A 16035-nucleotide genomic window follows, 5' to 3' on the forward strand; every position below is an offset into this window, starting at 1 on the left:
AATCTGTTCACTACACAGACTACACCTCCGGCTATTCCTCCCCGCTCCATCTGAGGTCGGCTTCCAGAGGAGTATCTCCCCGTGTGAATGAATATTAAAGCGGCAGCTGTGTGGGAGGAGAGGTGAGCGAGGTGAACGCGGAGAGGATTCACTCACAATCACCCCGACGTCCATTTTTAGTCTTTCCAGGCAATTAAAATTCATCGTTCAGAGGCTGGAAAATGGAGATGATCGGTGGTCAGATGGTGGAAGGACGAGGAAGGCTTTTAAACGCGTCTTTTCATTTTAAGGACTGATGATGATGTAGATTAATGATGATGAGTGAGGAGGATGATCTGTGTCCAAGTTCCACATTTACTCCACCAAACAGATTCCTTCAGTGAGGACGAAGGATTTAAAATCATTTAAAAACATCAGGCTGGAAAAACCTGATGTTTAATATAATTAAACTGTTAACTACAACTATAAAATATGAAAGAAACCTTTGCTTTCACCTTCATTCTTGTAGATATATCACACACCTTCTTCGTGCTGCAAAAACTGTGACACCAGAAGTCACCACGATCAGCAGGTGGGTTATAATTTCCAGCCACGACTCAGGTGATGACACTCACTGACCTCTAGGTGGTGATGTAACAATCTAGTTTACGCTTTTGCAATTATCTCAAAAACGTCTGGAAGTCAAAATTCTTCCATCGTTTTAATTCATCTGCATCTTTGCTTCAATTCTGCTCTAAAAATGTCAAATTTTGTGATTTTTCATCAGAAGCTGCTGCGTCGATCGTCCCGACGTTTAGTCCGAATCATCTTCAGACTAAAATGATCTTCAGTTATTAAGAACGTTTCATTTATACAAAACAATCAGTTTTTATCAAAATAGTAACAACTGTAGTGATGAGAAACTTCACTGAAGGTCAAAAACGACATCAAATGTTTCTGAAAGTAGATTCATGAACCTCATCAGAGCTTCAGCATCATGATGAACTAAATTCATTATTTTAAAGAAAATCAAGAGTTTTGCTTTTTGTTAATTAAATAAACAAACATCTGAATGTTTGTTTCTGCTGAGAGTCTGATCAGTGACACTTGTGACTATATTTTATAATATTATATTTTATTACATATTATATTATACATTTTATTATATTTTAGCTTCTTATTCTATGTATATTTATTCAGACACCTGAAAATAGTCCAAAAGACATATTCAGTTTAAAATCGTATCTTCAAATAATCACATCTGAGGAGCTGAAAGCTGCTGCTTGACTGAACTGTATTTTATTTTATTTTACTTTATTTTATTTATTTTATTTTATTTTAGTTTATTTAGTTTATTTGATATGAACGGGGTAAACTGTGAAACTGAACTTCAGTTCTGTGATAAATAAAATTGTCTGGATCTGAATCAGCAAATATTTGACTTTTTGCTGAAAATATAACAAACAATCATTTGATTATCAAAACAGTTAACGACTGATGAATCATTACAGCTCGACACAAAATCATCAGTTTTATTACACGGCTGCTACAAACTCTGGATTCTCATTGGTTGGAAGGTTTGGATGAACTTTTAGTAACCAAACAGTTTGTTTGTGTTTTTAAATTAAATTCAGTTTTTCAGATGCGTCTTAAACCAGCAGTCAGGTTTCCATAGTAACAGTAATGTAATCATTCCTCCTGTTCATACTGGATATTAAAAGATCCTTCAAATGTGTTTTCAATGTTAGTGATGGAGGATAAAATCCACAGTGTGTCCACACAGTCATTTAAAAGCTGATGTGAAGTTTCTATGAGGTCACATCAGGTGAACATCTGCCAGACAGACGTATAGAGATGTTGTGAATTAACCCTTTAATGTTGCAGAAACAGTGAAACTATCATCATCTAAAGAGTTTGAAGCTTCTTGTTGATTTAACGTGAATACAGAAGTTGAAATCAATGAACGATCTGAGGAACTGTAACGTCTGTTGATGTTGATCAACTAGTTCTATAAACATATGAACGTCCTGTCAGACGCAGCCTGATGATCATTCTGATCTCTCACAAAAACATTCAAATAAGATTCTTTTTCTTTTTGTTTGGTTGTCATGAAAAGAAACTGAGAATCTGGTGGACCGAAGCTTTGGACACACACAACAGTTCAGCTGTCAAATGTTTCTAAAACAAATAAATCAGAGTCTCTGATCAGGATCCTTCAGATTGATTCCAGACTGAAACTGTGTCTCATTAATCTTGCAGCTCCTCTCGGTCGTCTCGCAGGCCGATCATTTGTTTTGAGGTTGTTTTATCCAAACAGAGGAGGGAAGCTGTCTGCAGCTCCGACTCACTGAAGTCTTCAAATCCTCCAGAGAGGACGGGAGAGACGCTCCTGCGAGCGAAGCGGCGGCGAGGCTTCACCCGCCTGCGGAGCTTCGGCGGAGAGACAGAAAACAGACATTTTGTGCTGCTAAGTGGGACATTTTTTTCTGACAGTCTGAGTGTCTCTGCAGCTTTCTGTGAGATGAACCGACGCTTTACGGCTCCGTCTGTTACTGCTTCAGGTCCTTTAATCCTGCATCCCTTCTCCCTGCTGTTGGATCTGTCCTGCTGCTGAATATGAACCCCGAACACGAGCAGATTGTGTTTGCTGTGTTATGAAATCAAAACAACGTTGGGCTTATTTTCAGCTCACAGATAACAATAATAACAGCAGCAGCAGAGCCGCGGGCAGCAGACTGAGCTCATACAGGTTTCACTTTTTATAAGAAAGCGGAAAAATGTAAAAGAAATGAATTATTTATCAGAAACCTGGTTATTATGATTATTTATGATGGCGGTTATTATTACTATTTTCATGGAGTCACTGCTGAAGGCGTCTTTGACTTTATGTACACAAACATGCATAAAGAGCTTCATGTCCAGTCTTCAGTTATTGATCTGATATGAATGAAACTGACATGAAGCGGTTCAGGTCTGGACCCAGAAGCCGTCCCATACAGACCCCCCAGACCCCCCAGACCTGCAGCCACTGACGGGACGCTTCTGTTTTAACTGGAGTCTTTACAGCAGACGGTGAAAGTCAAGATGTGAAACAGAAAAGGGGAAATTTATTTGATTTTTCTGAAGTTAAGCACTTTATTTGAACATTTTATTTATTTTCTCTTATTTTATTTAGTAGATGAGATTATTATTATTACATTAAACATATCAGCGGTCGTACATATATAAATATCGTCAAACAGTTCTTGAATTGAGTTCATTTGATTGACAGTCAGGTATTGATTACATGCAGATGTTGATGCAACTACGAGGCGACTTAAATATACATCTCATTAAATAGTTAAACATTATGATCTTCCGGACCTTTGCTAAAGGTATAATATGTAATTATTCCACATTAAAATGTCTAAAAACAACTATGTTATATATTTTGTTTATCCCAAATGTTTCCAACAATTTTCAAACCCAGAGAAATCTGTCATTTAATCAAAGTAACGGACCGTTTCATTTGGTCGCCTGTCAATGGCGTCATACCTCCTCTACCAAAGAGTAAACACGTACAAGATGCATACGGCGGCGCTGTGTTTGTCCGCTACAATGGCGTCTACCAAAGAGTAACTTACACACATACAAGATAATACATCGGCGTTGTGGTTGTTCCACAGAAACTGTTATAAATGGACTTTTATTCAGTTTTAAGCCAAATTTTCATGATTAATTTAGGTGGTTTTTAACTATATCTTTTAGCCGGAAGAAGGATTTTAGTCATTGGACGTCTGGATCTTAAGTTATCAGAGAAATAAACTGGACAAACGTTAGCAGCAGCTCGGCTAACAGCCCCTCCAGGAAGTCCGGTGGTCACCAAACATTGTCGGAGAAATATTGATTTTTTAGACGAAACAGCTTTAATTAGTATTTTTAACGATTTTAATCTGCGTGTACGTTTGTTTTTGGAGAGGAGGAGACCTCTGCGGATAATTCAGCTCGCGGGAGAAACCGACCGACCGTTATAGTAGAAATAAACCGAACAAGTGTTAGCAGCAGCTCGGCTAACGGCCCATAACGGACGTCCGGTGGTCACCAAACATTGTCGGAGAAACATTGATTTTTTTTAGGTGAATCAGTTTTATTCAGTGTTTTTACCTGTAATCTCCGGGTCTGTTTGTTCTGGAGAGGAGGAGACCTCTGCGGGTAAAAACATCCTGAATGATGAACACTGGAGTAATCCTATCCCGGTAAAGCTGGTTATTTAACGAGGAAGACAACAACTCCCATGATCCCTTGCTACTTCACACCGTCATCACACTCCGTCTTTTGTTATTGTTTTTTTTTTAGACCCCTAGCGGCTGAAATGACATATTGTGATCTAGAGAGAAGACGTCTCTGTTGGAAACACTCTGATTGTTCAGATGTGTTACAGAGTGAAGCTTCTTCCCTCACAGATGATCTTTAGTTGACGCACAAACGACGACGACAGTTTCAATTTATCATCGAGTTATGAAGGTTAATGAGCTGATGACACGTTTGTCATTTTAAGTGAAGCTGAAAGTGAAACACGGCTGAAGCTTTTCTACTCTGATCTGCTCTGTGGAGACTCGGCTGCTGTAAGAAGCAGGAGAGGAAAAGAGAAGAGCTTTATTTCAGCCGATACTGATGCCTTATAATCAGGTCGTCTCTAATCTTGGTTTAACTATCCTTCATGTGTAGCGGCGGTTCCCAGAAAGTTGAATGAGCAGCGGCCAAAAAGTGCCAAAAAGTGATGATAACAAAAAGAAAGTAAATCATAAGTACAACCTGGAAGGTGAAGATGAGAAACAGACAATCTCTTTCTTCCTTTTCTTCCAAAACTAAAAGAACTACATGAGCCTCCAGTGATTTTAAACATGAATCAGGCAATTTTCTCTCCCGTCTCTCCTCCTCAAAATAGAAGCACTAGAAATCAGTCAAAGACCCAAAAGCGATTTTAAAACATTCATGCAGCCATTTTCTCCGAGCAGAGGAAGAAGCAGCGGCGGCTCTCAAACACTCTTTTCTCTCTCTCTCTCTCTCTCTCTCACTCTCTCACTCTCTCTCTCTCTCTCTCTCTCTCTCTCTCTCTTTCTCTCACATGTAAAACAACTCAGAATCACACAAAACCTGCAGCAGCAGCATCAACAAATCAAACTTAATCTCATCCATCCATCTTTTCTTCCTCCTACCTTCTTCAGCTGTCCGCTCCGGGTTCCCACGAACACCACGGTGTGTTCTCCGTAGGTGTAGGCGGCCACGGCTCCCATGCCCTCCGTCCGGTCCTCGTACAGCGGGTTTCCCTCGATCACCCGCAGGCCTCCCAGCGGCTGGTTCAACACCAGGCCGCAGAAATCGTCTCCGATCTGCTTCGGCTGCAGAAGACGGAAGGAAGAACAGATGAATAAAAGAGGACTGGCCCTTTAATTCAGCAGCGAGACTGCAGCAGATGCCAAAAAAAACATACTGGAACACAGTTTAAATGGATTAAAGGTCAGATACTGTGGTTACTGGTCATATCTTGGACATTCAAGCTTTTAAAACTTTACACAACATGCATGTAACAGACACCATATTATAAAGTCTAGCCTAGGTATACTGTGATTTCCTTCTCACAGCATCAATGAATGCACCGTTAACTATTAACCTGAACAGTTTATGATGTTGTACATGGTATCATTGTAATCCATCAAAACATGGGAAGACGTCACTTCTTCTGTCTTATCATGTTTGGTTCAGGAGATATGATGCAATATACATAATTAGCTTATGGCGGTGGAAAGTAAGTTGGTCGCCATGGCCACCATTTCTGAAAATGTTCAGGGCCCCAAAACTGTACAAGTGTGCCAAGTTTGATGCTTTTATGAAGAAGTGAACACATCACCTGGACTATTATTATTATATTTTAATTCATGAAGGTTTTACGTTTGTTAAACTTTCCGGCAGTGATGTCATCTGAACGAGCAGATGGCCTTATTGACAGATTTTACGCAGCTAAAATATATTTTAAAAAGTTTCAGACAAGATATTAAGTTGTACGTTTTGTTATAATAATAATAATAATAATAATAAATTAGATTTATATAGCGCCTTTCAAAACACCCAGGGACGCTTGGGGGCTGCCACGCTGAGAGCTCTGTCTCCGAAATTGCGTCGGCTGGTGCGGAGGACAGAGAGCGAACCCGAGTCCCGAGGACCGCAGGCTTCAGGAAGGTGTGTGTTGGTGGAGGTGGGGGAGGGGGGGGGGGGGGGCAGGGAGTGGAGGGATTTGTAGGTGAGGAGGAGGAGTTTGTAGGAGAGCCAGTGTAGGTGAATGAGAGTGGGGGGTGATGTGCTGCCAGGGTTCGGTGGGGGTAAGAACCCCGGCAGCTGAGTTCTGGACATATTGGAGCTTGTCCAGGGTTTTACTGGGAACCCCGAACACGACTATTGCAGTGGTCCGGATGATTTAAGATGAAGCCATGGATCGGTGGGTTAGGGGTTAGGGGTTAGGGTGTTTGAGAGTGACTGCCGGAGTCCCATTCTGACGGCCCAGAATGGACAAATCAAATACTGACTCTAGTTTTTAGTCTCGTTTTTGTGAGTTTCGCAGCTACCGTAGTTTCTCCTACACGCCCCCGGGGGGGGGGGGGGTGTTCAGTTGGTATTCATCACCACTTGACGTCACTAAATCCTACAAACTGGTCCTTCAAAGATAAAAACTGAAATGTGGATCCAGAATGAAGGAAATACGTTTGTGGAGGCAGCAACTATACAGATGTTTAAACGTACAGAAAACCCCACCCGACCTCCAGCCTGCAGTGAGGGGTAGCTGCATATTTCTGTATGTTACTGTGTATAGATGAGGGTGAACACAGCAGGGAGGAGCAGGGTTATTACAGGGTCTATACACACACACACACACACACACACACACACACACACACACACACACACAGAGGTTAGCTTACACCCTGTCATTAGCGGGAAACTAACTCTGACTCACACTGAAAGGTTTTACTGAACTTCAGAGGACTCAAGATCAGTTTAGCTTTCAGAATCACTTTATTTAGTATATATGTGGTTTCCATTTTTCTTTTTTCCCTTTTTTCTGTTACACAATATGTTCCCGGTTTTTGAAGCTGAACTTCTTTTCCTTATCATAGTTTAGTTTTTATTTTTATTTCTGTGTCATGTGAAACATCTGGCCCGTCCCACAGAGACACCACTATCTCACAAAACATGTATCTTCTACTTACACAAAGCACGTACGGAGGAATATTACTGCTAACACTTTCATTTATTCATATGAAAAGAAACTCCTCGTACACAGGACCGGGGGGAAGTCATCAGAGCAGCCGTCTGTGTTAAGACGTGACAGTCTCCCGTCTCCAGTTCTCCCAGTGACTGGTGGGAGGGCTGGTGAACTGGAGAGAGAGAGGCGCTGTGGCCTCATTCATTCACATAGGAAGTGTTTTCTCACGGAGCAGAAACGCTTTCATGTCTCTGTATAAAGCAAAGAATCTGTCTGTAAGTTTGTCCTTCACATATCTGGAGAACCGTTCATCTGATCTACTTCATACCTGGCAGGTGGATGTCTGGGGGAAAGAGGAAGTGCAGTGTTCATGTGTAAAGTTGTTTGGATGAGCGGTTCTCGAGAAATATATTTAAAAAATCACCTCATAAATAACATTGATTTGCTTCTTCTGCCCGCGGAGTCAATGAGCAGAAATCTACCATGGCGACCCACATAGTGCAGGACGTCTCAGACGCTACAGTTCATCCGATCGACTTCAGCTCAACTCAAAACTGTAGTCTACAGATATACTGCATGTGAGGCGTTTAAGGAGCATTGGTAAATTGTAGCGTCTACTGACAGTCTACATGTGAGGCGTTTATGGAGCAACGGTAAATTGTAGCGTCTACTGACAGTCTGCATGTGAGGCGTTTAAGGAGCATCGGTAAATTGTAGCGTCTACCAACAGTCTGCATGTGAGGCGTTTATGGAGCATCGGTAAATTGTAGCGTCTACCAACAGTCTGCATGTGAGGTGTTTAGGGAGCGTCGGTAAATTGTAGCGTCTACTGATAGTCTGCATGTGAGGCGTTTATGGAGCATCGGTAAATTGTAGCGTCTACTGACAGTCTGCATGTGAGGTGTTTAGGGAGCATCGGTAAATTGTAGCGTCTACCAACAGTCTGCATGTGAGGCGTTTATGGAGCATCGGTAAACTGTAGTGTCTACTGACAGTCTGCATGTGAGGCGTTTAGGGAGTATCGGTAAACTGTAGCGTCTACTGAGTCTGCATGTGAGGTGTTTAGGGAGCGTCGGTAAACTGTAGCGTCTACTGAGTCTGCATGTGAGGTGTTTAGGGAGCGTCGGTAAATTGTAGCGTCTACTGACAGTCTGCATGTGAGGTGTTGAGGGGAAGGACACCGTTCTCTCTAGGTAGAGAAATCGTCCTGTTCTGAACAGACACTGCACCAGTTTTATTAAACGTATCAATCAACATTGAATCCCAGACAGTCTCACACAGACCCCCCACATGTTGTTTTACGCTCCGAGTCGGTTTCTGTCACGTTTAGTGAAGCGTAATCTGTTTAAATCACACAAATATCCTGCTGCATATGTTGAACTTTTTAACCGTATAACTACAGAACAGAAATGAATCTACAGCTGACGCACCGCTCTGGATTCCGCCATATTTCTCTTTTGGTCGTTGCCATGGTAATGCGCGTCCATGAATTTGGGGGGGCGGAGCTTCTGAAGGAGCATGAAGAGAGAGGATGTATTTGTTTGGGCGTTTAGTTCAAGACATAAACAATCTTTTTCCAGAATGACTGACTCCACCTTTAACTGTGAGGTAAAGTCCTGAAGGTGCAAAACACACACACACACACACACACACACACACACACACACACAAACACACACATACACACACACACACACACACACACAGGACAGATTGTGCAGACAGGCGGCCTGCAGGTGAAACTTAATGAAAAACAAGACAGAAACACACACACAGATATTCAAACACTTACAAACAAGGACGTGGACATTGTCATATTCCATCCTAACATGCATGAACACACACACACACACACACACACACACACACACACACACACCCTGCTGTTTATAATAAAAGAAGGAGGTCAGAGCCTGGACATTAGCCCCGCCCCCTCCCTTTCTCACACACACACACACACACACACACACACACACACACACTACAGTAGCACGGGTCATTAGCCTATATTTCATCACTTTCATCAGTGTGTGGCTGATTGGCTGTGATTGGTTAGTTAGGTTGGTTGATTTGAACCCCCCCCCCATCCCCCCCCCCCCCCCCCACTCCTTGCATCCCGTTCCCAAATCCAAGCTCGGCCCCAAATTCATCTCCTGGCGGGTTTCCCTCCGTTGCCATGGTTACCACTGCAGGCCATTACCGCCATGAATAAGAACATCATCTACCCCCCGACCTGAAATAACCTCACTGCAGACAGACGCAGACGGAGCTTTCTGTCATTTTTTTTCTGTTTTTTTAACGTTTCCGCTGCTTTTTGCTAAATTATCTTCTAAACGATCTTTTATTCATTCATGCAAACACATTATATTTATACTTTGAGGAAAAAGAAAGTGATTTTCTTTGCAGAGCTGTTAGTTTGTGTGAGTTTAAACCATCTTTCTGAGGACATTCTCCAGTCTTCACTACATTTAAAGGTTGTTTGAAGGTTAAGATTTGGTTTAAGGTTGGTTTTAAGTTTAGTGTGAGGTTTAGTTGTGATGGTGACGGGGCGAGGGAACGCTTTATGTCAACGAGGGTCCTTACAAATACAGACAGACAGATGTGTGTGTGTGTGTGTGTGTGTGTGTGTGTGTGTGTGTGTGTGTGTGTGTGTGTGTGTGTGTGTGTGTGTGTGTGCGTGTGTGTGTGCGTGTGTGTGTGTGTGTGTGTTTGTGTGTGTGTTTGTGTGTGTGTGTGTGCTGCAGCCTGAAGGCAGCCTCTGGCTAAATGATAAACAGAACCCACACAGAGCCGCAGAAACAAAGAGAGATTTCACTCCGTCTCTTTCTTTATGTTGCTGCTTTTCATTTATTATTAACTGGCGTGTCAGTTTCTTCCTGCCAGTTTCTCAAATATTCTTTCACACTTTTTTCTTGATTTTTTTCCCCAAATATTACAACTTTTTTCTTGAAATGTTAAGACTTTTTTTTCTAGAAATATTACAACTTTATTCAACATATCACAAGTTTTTCTTATAATATTATGACTTAATTCTCAATATCTCAGATCATTTTCCTTCCTGACAGTCAAAGACTAAAAAAAAATCTGCAACTTGGTGGAAACACGACGGCCGCACGTCTTTATAAAGCAAGAATGTTGTGAAAACTGCTCGCGGGACGCTCGTGACGTAACTCACCGTGTGGATGCAGGGCAGCTCCTTGTTGAGTAACCACGGTAACGAGAGTCGACCCTCCCCGCGGTAACAGGAGCGGATCCTCTCTCTCATGGCCAGGTTGATGTCGTGGAGGGTGAACAGACACAGAACCGTCTCTCTGGGCGGGTTGGAGCGATTCTTCTGACCCTGAAAACAAACACAAACAAATGATGTTATAACACAGCGTCTGACGTCTGAACGAGTCCGTCACTCAGTGAGACTTATGAGTCCTGACATGTGAGGAGGAGGAATAACAAAAGAAAACAAAGATTTAAAGAGGATAAAATATTAAACATTCAATGAATAAAGTAAAGCAATAACAAAGAAACTGATGATTACAGAGAGAAGAAGACAGAAGGAGAAAAATAAAGAAACATAAAAGAAACAAAACACATAAATAAACTAACAAAGAAAGTGAGAAAACAAAAGAAACAGACAGTTACAGAGAAAGAAAGAAAGATGAAAGACATTTAAATAAACAGACAGTTTCTACCTGTGAGAAGACGACAAACAGGACGTCGTCGTCCTCCGACAGGCCGAGCGCCTGCGCCAGCCGCCGCCCTGGTTTCTGTTTGTAGGCGGCCTGGACCAGTCGGTACTCCACGCCGTCCTTGGTGCAGCCGAGAGGAAACTCCACGTACGAGTAGAACTCGGTGTCGTTGGAGCACATCCTCACGATCTTGGAGGTGAAGAACTTCTCGCTGCCGGCGTCCATCTGCGTCAGCTGCGTGTCCAGCTGCAGCGTCAGGAAGTAGACGTAGGTGCGGCTGGAGAAGCCGTAGACGTAGTAGATGTCGAAGGCCGGGTAGAGCGACAGCGTGTCTGACGGGATCTTGATCTGCGAGGAGACGAACTCGTCCTGGTAGACCAGCGAGAACATGTTGACGCTCTCCTCGTCCGCCACCAGCTTCCTGCTGGACAGCGTGGGGAAATACTCTGACTTCCCGTCGATGGCGGCGCCGATGAACAGCCGGCTGCCGCCCTTCACGGGCTTCTTCCTCTTAGGGTCGGCCGTCCAGTCGTCCTCACCAACAACCACACCTGGAGAGGAAGAGGAAGAGGAAGACACATACATTTATTTCAACTGTCCACTTCCTGGAAACTGATTTTTCACGCCATGCCCCGCCCATCAGGGTAGTTTTCCTCCTCTTCCTCTTGACATGGAAAAATATTCTGCTTGGAACAATAATGTGTGTCTGATATGATTTATTCACTAAAAAACACATAAATACCACTTTAAAATCCTTAAAATTACATCTGCTCCTCCTCTTCCTCCCTCATTAAGAATTAAAGAACCACTGATATAAATATTCTTCATTTCTTCACTATAAAGTTCACTCTCAGGCTTCAAGTTTCCACATCACACTTGTGTAAGTTGAATACTGGAACACGATTGGCTCCAAACTAGTTGTGATGTCACAAATCCTGCTCATAGTCCCGCCCCTTAAAGTCTGATTTTCACTGAGCTCAGAGAAACTTTCCTCCTTCAAACAGAGAAGAAGAACGACATCTAACCGAAGGAAGGAGAAGAAGAAACTGTAATAACTTCACCCGAACAAACCAACATCATTAGTTTAATGAGGGTTTTACGACAAACGTGGCAGCTTTTTATAAAAATCAAACATCTGAGCAGAGAATCCTTCCAGTGTGACGCTTCATTCAACAAGCTGTAAAAAAAAAAAACCAAGTCTGATTGTCAATCATTCTGCCGTTTTGTCCCGACAGTCGTCAGGTTTTTGTTCTAAACTAAAAATCTACTGCAGCTGATTTGGAATAAAAACCTGCTAAATATTTTGACACGTGGACACATGATTGACACCTGCAGGTTGAAAATGCTTCTCAGGCTTGTCAAGAGCCAAAAGCCTGAAGGAAACACGGAGAGCTTTGTTTTCTGCTTTTTGGCAGGAAAATTAGCAAAAGTTTGACAATAAATCAAATCTGACTCAAAGACAACGGAGGCTTGTAGAGAAGATGGCGGCGGGTTTACTGCTGGTTTGGAGCTTTTAAACGTTCTATCAAGTGTTATTTTCTTCCTCCAGGTGTATCTGACCCCGCCCCCTTCCTGCCCAGCGTACCTGCCATCCCATCAGCCTCTCTGGCTCCAGACAGGTAGTGCTCCTTGCGGTGATGCGGCTCTCCCAGTTTGAAGAGATCCTCCAGTCTGAGAAACTGACAGACGCCCTGCCAAATGGAGCCGCACGCCACCAGTCTGTTCCCAGTATAATCCACCAGTAAGAGCTTATTCACGTTATCTGATGACTCCAGTCTGAGGGAGAGACAGACAGGTGAGCAGTTAGACAGGTAGAGTGAAACAGGTGAAGAGGTGAGACAGGTGTAGCAGTGAGACGGACCGGTGGGCGCAGGCTCGGACGCTGGGCGGAGGGTAACACTTGGCGTTGTCCTCCACTGGTCCGGTCATGTGACTCCTCAGCTCCGTCAGATTGGCCGACAGCTTCAGCACTCGGTTGACGGCGCCGACGAAGACCTCGCCCGTCCTCCGGTGGACGGTCAGGTGGGTGAGGGAGGTGTCGAACGCCCGGTACACCGCCCTGCCGGACGCCACCGACAGGGGAGGAGGAGCCGCCGGAGCGGAGAGGAGAGGGGAGGAGAGGAGGAGGAGGGAGAGGAGGAGGAAGAGGAGGAGGAGAGGAGAGGAAGAGGAGGAGGAGGAGGGCATGGTGAACAGAGAGGAGGAGGAGGAGGAGGAGGAGAGGATGGAGGGATAGAGGAGGAGAGGAGGGGAGGAGGAGGAGAGAAGAGCTGCTGCAGGTCTGATGAAGAGTGAGCTTCAACGGGGCATGACTGCAGAGAGAGAGAGAGAGACAGGAAACGGTTAACTACGGGAGACAGCGAGGGACATTTCAAGAAATACATTTTATATAAACTTCATGGCCAAAAGTATGTGGACAGACACACATTCACTGTCCTGTTCTCCCAAGAGCAACTTGTAGCTGAGTGAACAACGTGAACAACACGTGGAAACACCTTAGCAACCGCCTTAGCAACCACCTTAGCAACCAAGACTACAGAATGGAACCACGTTTATGGACACGCGCTAACGTCAGCTCGTCAGGAAAGTAAGAAATCTTTGCAAACTAGGCGCTCAGATCAACTGAAACCTGGGTTTCGTCTTGCAGGAAACATTTTTAACATACAATCACAAACAGCCTGATATGAACCATTTAACGCTGCAGCAGACAACGATATTTTAGACAACAGTCTGGGTTTGTCCGTTTCCTATTCCCACCCAAATGTAGCTCACATTTTAACCAAATTTCCATAAAATTATCACAAGAGAATGTTGTGAACGCTCGTTTCCACCCACTCATGTTCTGTCCATATTAGGATTTGGTTCATCAGTCGGTGCCATTAAACCAGTGAAGAAGAAGAGGAGACAACGAGATGATGTCATTCAAAAAAGCTGAAACGATGGTCACGGTGATGTCTTCAATTTGCATGTTTTGTTTGACACCTTAAAATGTTAAAATATTCATTTAAATGTCATATATGACAAAGAAAACAGCAAATCGTCAAATTAAAGAAGCTGGAACCAGAAAATATTTGGCATTTTTAGTTGAAAAAAATGATTATATCAAAATAGTTCCTGATTAATTATGACTAATCACTGCAGCTCCAAAGTTTTCTCTAAACTCTCCTCCTTGTCCACGGTGAGCAGATGAGATTAAACAGCTTCCTGCAGCACAACCCACCGTGGCACCGGCCTCATTAGAAGTTTATAGATGTAGAACGTCTCCCGACAGCCGCAAACACATCCAGAGAAGAAGAAAAAACAACTAATGTTACTGTTGACAGCAGGAAAGAGATTCAACACCTTCATCACCTGTAGATACTCTGTATACACCTGACTCCTGGAAGTTCATCTAAAAAGTCTGATTATTTCCAGGAAATTCATATTTTTTTTTGCTCAGATTGATGCGACTAAACTCTGAACTCTCATATCTGTTTGCCAAGTTCACCTGCAGGCTGATGAGCAGCTTTAAAAACCTGCAGGATTATTTACAAAAAGCTCTCACACACACACACAAATAGTCGGGTTTCCTCCTGACAGCAGCGAGCGTAGAGATTAGAAGAGTGTGTGTGTGTGTGTGTGTGTGTGTGTGTGTGTTATGGAGGCAGATAGAGTTATTGATCTGTTTCCGTCTGTCTTCTCACTGATTCTCTCATAAAGCTTCAGCAGCTCCAGTAACACTGAGCTGGAGGGAAACTTCACTCACATCCTGGCAGCCATTTCTACTCTGTTTACGTTTGACTGACAGCTCTGATTACACACACACACACACACACACACACACATACACACACTCCGAACTGAGAGCAATTTACACAAAATGAAAAATCTCACTGAAACCAGGCGTCGTTTTAATTTAAACGTGCCGGGCTTCACGCTTGTGAATGCGACAAAATGGAGGAGAGACGTTTCTGTTCCTTTCTCTCTGCTGGATTTACATTAAAACACCTGCTGCATACATGCACGCCGCTGTGCGTGGGAGCGTCCCAGAGGGGAACTGAACCCTCGACTCCAGCGGCGCTTCATATCATTATCCTGCTGGTTTTCAGCTCGGACACATTAATCAATGAGAGAATATGAGAAACTGAAGGTGGGAAACAAAGCAGCTTCAAGTTCCTCTTCTGTCAGCCGCACATTCATCTTTTTCTTCTTCTTCTCTGGTGTTATTTGTTTTATTATTTTTCATGTGTTCACTGTATTCGTGTATCACTAAATGATTCATCAGAAAAGTAATCAGCACATTAATAGACAAAAAAAAAGATTTAAAAAAGAAAAGTTTCAGGATTAATCTGTTTTCTTTCTTTTGGTCTGAACCAGTGAGTTTTTTTGTTTGTGTTGTTGTTTACTGATGCCTGTGAATGCACCGCACAGACCGACAAGTCCTCCAATGAAACGAGCAGATTCCTGGTTTGATCATGTGACTCCAGAACGACACATAGCAGCGTTTTCTAATCTGTCGTCTCTATCAACAGGATGACATCATCTGTCTGTGTTTTATAAAACTGTTGAACAATAACAATGTTTTATGATGTGGTTAAAGTATTTAACCAACTCAGACGGCTGAAGCTTCACATTAGCTTTAGATAAACTGAATCTCTAATGGTCAGTATGAAGAGGACTGATTACAGCAATAAAAACATATTTCACTGTTTATTTGAGCTCCTAATTGTTGTTTTAAGATGGATATTTGTTACCAGTATGAGTTTTATCTGCTGTTGTTTTTAATGAGTAACAGCAATAATATTAAGAACCAGATAAGAGTTTTTTTAATTAAAGTCTCATCATATTTTCAACTGGGAAGCAAATGTTCTGGATGGAGGGAAAACATAAACAGAGATTAGCTTCTGTATTTATCAAACCTCTGAGAATAAATTCGTGGGAATCGTCCTGAAATTTAACTTAGGTCTAAGAATTCTCAGAGTCGAGTTTACGAGATTTACGAAGCATCTGACTCCTCGGACAGAGTGAGACGTCGCTGTTTTATGACATTCAGAGCCACAAAGAAAAGACTATGATGACGTGTTGTAGCTCTCTTCTATATATATATATATATATATATATATATATATACACACACACACACCATTCACCCTT

General features: G+C 42.8%; 1 protein-coding gene across 3 annotated transcripts in view; it reads right to left on the reverse strand.

The window, feature by feature from the left end:
• Positions 1-16035, reverse strand: part of plxna3 (plexin A3) — a 144127-nt gene that overhangs the window by 105230 nt on the left and 22862 nt on the right. For all 3 annotated transcript variants that reach the window (XR_010928774.1, XM_067593451.1, XM_067593452.1), the window contains exons 2-6: positions 12764-13214; positions 12488-12678; positions 10906-11453; positions 10395-10559; positions 5178-5360 (exon numbers count right to left, since the gene is read on the reverse strand). Coding sequence is in view for 2 of the 3 variants with exons in the window: in XM_067593451.1 (XP_067449552.1) it covers positions 5178-5360; positions 10395-10559; positions 10906-11453; positions 12488-12678; positions 12764-13089 (1413 nt within the window). In the remaining variant the exon portion in view is untranslated. The remainder of the gene's footprint in view (positions 1-5177; positions 5361-10394; positions 10560-10905; positions 11454-12487; positions 12679-12763; positions 13215-16035) is intronic.

Source organism: Thunnus thynnus, chromosome 6 (genome assembly GCF_963924715.1).
Source record: "Thunnus thynnus chromosome 6, fThuThy2.1, whole genome shotgun sequence".
Taxonomy (NCBI): Eukaryota; Metazoa; Chordata; class Actinopteri; order Scombriformes; family Scombridae; genus Thunnus; species Thunnus thynnus.